General features: G+C 43.3%; 1 protein-coding gene across 1 annotated transcript in view; it reads left to right on the top strand.

The window, feature by feature from the left end:
• Positions 1 to 573: 573 nt before the first annotated feature.
• LOC118373769 (RING finger protein 150-like) overlaps positions 574 to 6,985 on the top strand; it is a 31,779-nt gene continuing 25,367 nt past the window's right edge. The window contains exon 1 of the mRNA XM_035759994.2: positions 574 to 1,346. Within this exon, the coding sequence (XP_035615887.1) occupies positions 890 to 1,346 (457 nt within the window). The 5' untranslated portion in view covers positions 574 to 889. The remainder of the gene's footprint in view (positions 1,347 to 6,985) is intronic.

Genomic DNA, 6,985 nt, shown 5'->3' with positions numbered 1-6,985 from the left:
TGCTGGGTAAATATTGTAATTACCTATTGCAAGTATATATATATATATCATACATACATACATATATGCCGGTCAAAAGTTCAAACACCTACTCATTCAAGGGTTTTTCTTTATTTTGACTATTTTCTACACTGTAGAATAATAGTGAAGACGTCAAAACGATAAAATAACACATAATGAATCATGTAGTAACCATAAAAGTGTAAAACAAATCAAAATATATTTTATATTTGAGATTCTTCAAATAGCCACCCTTTTGCCTTAATGACAGATTTGCACACTCTTAGCATTCTCTCAACCAGCTTCATGAGGTAGTCACCTTGGTACAACAACAAAAAGTCCATATTATAGAAGGAACAGCTCAAATAAGCAAAGAGAAATGACAGTCCATCATTACTTTAAGACATAAAAGTCAGTCAATCCAGAAAATCTCAAGAATTGTGAAAGTTTCTTCAAGTGCAATCGCAAAAACCATCATCAAGGGCTATGATGAAACTGGCTCTCACGAGGAACTATTGCCGATCTCTGTATCGGCGAACACTAGCCTTTATTATGGGGGACAGGTTCGACTATCTTCGTGATCCCCGCCCAGGTCACATGTTTAGAAAGCTTGTCCAGCTGACTGATAACAACATTGCAGGCCGGTCGCTTAGGTAGCAGTAGGCAGGGTGGAGAAGCACGCCTACAACCAACTGTTTAAAAAAAATTCTGTCAACAAACAGAAGCTACCTTTAACCAGTTGGTTTGCTACATCACTTTTCAAGTATTTCAACTTCAGGGTAGTCCGAAATCGTAGTCGTCGAGCTTGGAAAGGGGGGAGGCTACCAGCGAGAGGCAGCTTTTAGGCTTGGTGGGAGAGGGAAACATTCGCTATATCCTCGGACTGAACATGGCAATGTCCCTCATCCAAGCCAGCCGCAGTCTAGCTCTATCAACATGGCTGCTATCCTTTTGCTTCGTGCATTTGCTGTGCCTGGACTTTACGGTGGCGGAGAAAGAAGAATGGTACACCGCGTTTGTCAACGTTACTTATGTGGATCCCGTGACTTCAGAAATCAAAACAGAGAAGACTGAGTGTGGAAGATATGGCGAGCACTCCCCCAAGAAAGAAGCAAGAGGGCAAGTGTTGATGCCTTTGCTTTTGCAAGAGAGACAAGCTTGCGACCCGAACGCTAAGTATCCCCTGCCTTATCAAAACAATGCTTGGATGGCGTTGATAGCTGCGGGGAATTGTACATTCAGAGATAAAATTCGCAACGTCGCTGCACTCCACAACGCATCTGCAGTCATAATTTATAACGTGGGCTCCACTAATGTCAACGATACCATAACAATGCCTCATCAAGGTAAACTACACTTTCGGGGGAGCAATTCATCAAGCTTTCATTACTGTATGCAATGCACTGTATCACTTGTATGAGACACTGTACTTGTCACTGTTGTGACTTGGTGACAGTTTACAAGTGCTCTGCCCTGTTATCATGTCGTTATGGCAATGGCACACTGTTTTAGGCTGTTGAATACTGGCAAGGCATTCATGTCCGTAAGCTACAAGCTCAAAACTGTCAAACCCACTATTATATATTGAACTAATCAACAAATAAGCACATTGTCCATTTGCTGCCAGTTGTGCCTACAAGTGCAAATCAGAACAAGATGTAAGCTCAATGCAGTCCTCAAACCCTAAACCATTTTGATGTGTCATTGTCTCTCAAGACAATTGTTTGGTGAACTGGTAATGTATTGCAGCTGTTTATTTTTCAACAGTAAACCGGCATCCCTCTTCCTTCCTCCTAGTGATCAATGAACAACTTTTCTCCACAAAACTAGATTTTGGATTGCAGGCCTACCTTTTTAAGGGAATGGGCCCATTGTGTAAAATAGATATGTTGATATTATGCTGCATAGCCCATGCATGAACTCACCATGACCCTCTGGGAGTTGTATCCACCCAGCTCGTATAGACTATTGATGCATGTTTCCGACTGCATTGGGATAGATCATCAGCCAAGCTCTGATATCCTACACATTCCCTATACATTTTAGCCTATATCTAATTGTAATGCATATCTAAATCTTGCTGATTCTGAACTGGGCCAAATGTTGAGTCAGGGGTTGGCATGGTACTGGCTCAGATCAGGCTGAGGCTGTTGTGTAAGCTAAAGAGTTCTCCTGTAATTTCTCTCTCCGGCTCATTCTTGACCGCATCAAAATCTGACCTCACTTTGACAACTGACCAGGTGAAAGCCAGCCTCATGATGAGCTTCCACCATTATTGTTTTCACTTGTCAGGTATGTTCCAATCAGTGCAGATGAAGGGAGATGAAGAGAGAGATTATTATTTTTTTAAGTACAATTTAGATCCTGTCTCTCCTGCTCTCACCCTGAGCCATGTAGGAAAGAATCAAGGACAAAGAGGAGCAGAGGGGACAGGAAGTAGGAGGATTTTAGTTTTGGGTGGACATAAATATTAATGGAAGATGGATTTAGCACAGTTATGATTTCAACCCAAAATGATTTACATTTTTGGGTTGTAAAACTGAGTCCTGCTTTGCAAGAGATCCAAATGGCAATCCATATTGGTACAGCTTCTGTCAACTTAGTGTGTGTGCATGTAGAAGAGTGTTTGTTTGTTTTTGTAAAACCTACCCAATTCAATGGTGACACTGAAGTACCATAAATACACATTGTGTATTAATGGGGTCGACAGACTAATTCATACTTACTAATTGAGTCATCTCTGTTTAGTCTTGGCTTGAACATCTACAGAAAGCGGTGGTTACTATGACAACTTTTCTTAGACATCTGATTTCGTGTCGTGCTTTTAATTTAACTATCACAGCGTAGTGATGGGTGGACATGTTTAAGACGAGCCAGCTTGGAGAGTCTGTCCATGGGAATATCTGAGTCAGCCGTTTCCACCTAAGCACATCCAATGGACATTTTAATCAGTTGCGTATGTTATCCCTCAGTCGAAGGTGTTTCCGTCTGGTCCGGGTCCAATAGTGGAGCCAGCAGTGAAAGCTTTAACAGAGAGAACTGGTGTTAACTGGCTGCCAAGTTTCCACTGTCGACCGTTCTCTTTCATATCTAGGCTGGGTAGGCCCCCATAGCTCTGCAAGTGACAGTTTGGTGGTGGTGGGCTCTGGCCACTCTAAACTCTTTCACCATCGCTGCAAAGGAAAAGATCTTAGGAGAAACCTAGGGTTCGGGCATCTTATGAGTCCGTCCTTCACGCAACACCCTCCTCTCCTCTCTATCCCTGATCATCCATGATCCATACCTTCTCTCCACATTCCTTATCTTTTCACATGCAGTCTAGTCTTCATATACAGTACCTTGGAAAGTATTCAGACCCCTTGACTTTAACCACATTTTATTACATTACAGCCTTATTCTAAAATGTATTAAATATTTTGTTTTCCTAAACAATCTACACACAATACCCCATAATGACAAAGCGAAACTTGGGTTTTTAGATTTTGTTTTGGCAAATTTATTACAAATAAAAAACACCTTATTTAGATAAGTATTCAGACTCTTTGCTATGAGACTCAATTGAGCTCCGGTGCATCCTGTTTCCATTGATCATCCTTGAGATGTTTCTACAACTTCATTGGAGTCCACCTGTTGTAAATTCAATTGATTGAACATGATTTAGAAAGGCACACATCTGTCAATATATGGTTCCACAGTTGACAGTGCATGTCAGAGCAAAAACCAAGCCATGAGGTCGAAGGAATTTTCCATAGAGCTCCAAGACAGGATTGTGTTGAGGCACAGATCTCGGGAAGGGTACCAAAAAATGTCTGCAGCATTGAAGGTCCCCAAGAACACAGTGGCCTCCATAATTCTTAAATGGAAGAAGTTTGGAAACACCAAGACTCTTCCTAGTGCTGGCCACCTGGCCAAACAGCAATCGGGGGAGAAGGGCCTTGACAGGGCTCTAGAGTTCCTCTGTGGAGATGGGAGAACCTTCCAGAAGGACAACCATCTCTGCAGCACTCCACCAATCAAGCCTTTATGGTAGAGTGGCCAGACGGAAGCCACTCCTCAATAAAAGGCAAATGACATGGTTATCTGGTCTGATGAAACCGAGATTGAACTATTTGGCCTGAATGCCAAGCGTCACATCTGGAGGAAACCTGGCACCATCCCTACGGGGAAGCATGGTGGTGGCGGCATCATGCTGTGGGGATGCTTTTCAGCGGCAGGGACAGGGAGACTAGTCAGGATTGAGGCAAAGACGAACGGAGTGAAGCACAGAGAGATCCTTGATGAAAACCTGCTAAGCACCTCAGCCTGGGGTGAAGGTTCACCTTCCATCAGGACAATGACCCTAAGCACACAGCCAATACAATGCAGGAGTGACTTCAGGACAAGTCTCTGAATGTCCCTGAGTGGCCCAGCCAGGGCCCGGACTTTAACCTGATCGAACATCTCTGGAGATACCTGAAAATAACTGTGCAGCGACGCTCCCCATCCAACCTGACAGAGCTTGAGAGGATCTCCAGAGAGGAAGGGGGGGGAAAAACTCCCCAAATACAGGTGTGCCAAACATGTAGCGTCAAACCCAAGAACACTTGAGGCTTTAATCGCTGCCAAAGATGCTTCATAAAGTACTGAGTAAAGGGTCTGAATACTTATGTAAATGTGATTAACGTTTTTTTTTTTATATAAATGTGCAACAATTCTAAAAACCTGTTTTTGCTTTGTCATTTTGGTGTATTGTGTTTAGATTGAGGGGAAAAAAACATTTAATCCATTTTAGAATAAGGCTGTAATGTATCAACATTTTCAAAAAGTCAAGGGGTCTGAATACTTTTCGAAAGCACTATGACTGACGTGTGTGTATGGTTGCCCACATGCGTTTTGAGCTCGGCTACACTCCTTTGTCTTTACTGTAGCTCTGTTTACTGAGACAGATCATGTTAATGGATTGAAACTAAACAAACCATGTCTGTGTCTTAACACAACCTGACTGTGCGACTGGTTTGACGACGTGCTGTAAAATGTAGCACCCTACTTCACAATGGGCTGACAGGTAGTGCATAACCTATCACCCTGTTAGCACGCTGCCAAACTGCATTAGCCTGCTGCAAAAGCACTGACACCTCCTCCAACCAATACAGAGTGGTGTCTGTCTGTATGGGCATCCAAGCTGTGCAGGTGATCGGGTTGCATGAGGGTTGGCATCAATGGAATGGTTACCATTGCTGACGTTTTGCCTTCTTTTAACTGAGGATTACGCCATGTGGACTAACCCAGGTCATTACATTCATATAAACCCCTTTGTTCACATTCACTGGCAGTCTCTGACAGATTCCAAGCCCTATCTGCATCATCTCCTGGACTGGACAGTGGCGTGCCTGCATGCTGGCTCCTAATGGGGAAGTGAGGAGAGATGATGGAAGGCACTACCAGATGCCTCAGACACATGGGGCCAGCCGAGGAGAGGGGTTTCGGGGGTGGGTGGCCACCCCTGGCGAGCTTTCTGAGACCCCCATTGGGTCCCTCCCTGCTTGGCTGGCACAGCCCAGGAGATGTGTCTGTTAAGGTGTCAGCATTCTTCAGCTTGGCTGGCGCCGAGCTCGGCTAGGTGAACCGAACAAGTGTGCTTGTTTATTACCTAAAAAGACCCTCGTTTGAAAAATGAGAAAAAAGCGGCAATAGTATTGTTTGTCAATTTTGAGACGCCATAGCCAGTATGCACTTCCTCAAAATAGTCCAAATGAATCTAAGATAACTCAAGAAATCTGTTATTCATTTTGAAGATTTTGCTGAGGGGATCTTAGTCTCGCAATTTTACATCTAACTAAGATGTTAGATGTTGTCTCTTATTTTTTATTTTTTTGCATGAAAATGAGTCATCTCTCGTTGAAAGACAACAAAGACTTTATTGAAGAATCCCTATTATTGACCAATCACCGACAAAGGGACGTACGCTTCGGCTACTGACTTTGGCTTGCCTCCAAAGAAATTGTTGTATTCCTGAACAACTGAAGTGAACAAAAACGTCACAAAAAGTTGACATTATATACGCACTAACTCTTCCAAACTATTTTGTCTGGGAAGCATGTGGATACGAGCCACAACACACACACACACACATACCCTTCCTGCTGAGAGGGTACATTGGGCCGGAAGTCCCTGGGTACCTAAGGAAAAGAGGAGACTGTGGTATTTCTGGGGCTGCTAAGACTCATACTCCCAGCCCCTCATACTCCCAGCCCATATGTACATGTATCCTTATGTACATATTCCTTATCCCCTTACACTGTGTATAAGACAGTAGTTTTGGAATTGTTAGTTAGATTACTTGTTGGTTATCACTGCATTGTCGGAACTAGAAGCACAAGCATTTCGCTACACTCGCATTAACATCTGCTAACCATGTGTATGTGACAAATAAAATTAGATTTGATTTGAGATTTGATTTGAGACGAACAGACAGAGATGGGGGAGAGAGAGAGAGCAATGATGAGGGAAAGGGGGACTGAAAGAAAGCGCGAGAGAGAACAGTCCTCCTCTCGGTGAGCCAACAGAAGTGGACTGTATCGGCCAGGGTAACCGAGAGCCAAGAATCTCGTTCTCTCTCGCTCTCTCTCATCTTAATTAGGTTGGCCCCACCTGTGACAAAGAACGCATACAAGGCCTTTTTGTATGAGAACACTCAGACCTCTGTGTGGACAGGACACATATGAATCCTATCAGGGCTGATCTTTATGAAAGACTAGACATTTGCAGTCTGGCTTTTATATGGAGGGAGAGCGACGTGGAAGACATTTTCTGAGAGCTGGAATGAATCACTAGATTTCTGTATGACGTGGCTCCCTTCCTCTGACAGATCCTTTCAGTTTTTCTTTCCTGACCATGTTTTTTTAGGCAGTTATTTTGTCGGCCATCTTGGCTATGCAAATTTCGGTGGCTACATGTATTAATTATTTGATATTTTTATGCACATTTCCGCTGGACAGACTAACGT

Source organism: Oncorhynchus keta, chromosome 29 (genome assembly GCF_023373465.1).
Source record: "Oncorhynchus keta strain PuntledgeMale-10-30-2019 chromosome 29, Oket_V2, whole genome shotgun sequence".
NCBI classification, from domain to species: domain Eukaryota; kingdom Metazoa; phylum Chordata; class Actinopteri; order Salmoniformes; family Salmonidae; genus Oncorhynchus; species Oncorhynchus keta.
This window is presented reverse-complemented; position numbering and strand designations above follow the sequence as displayed.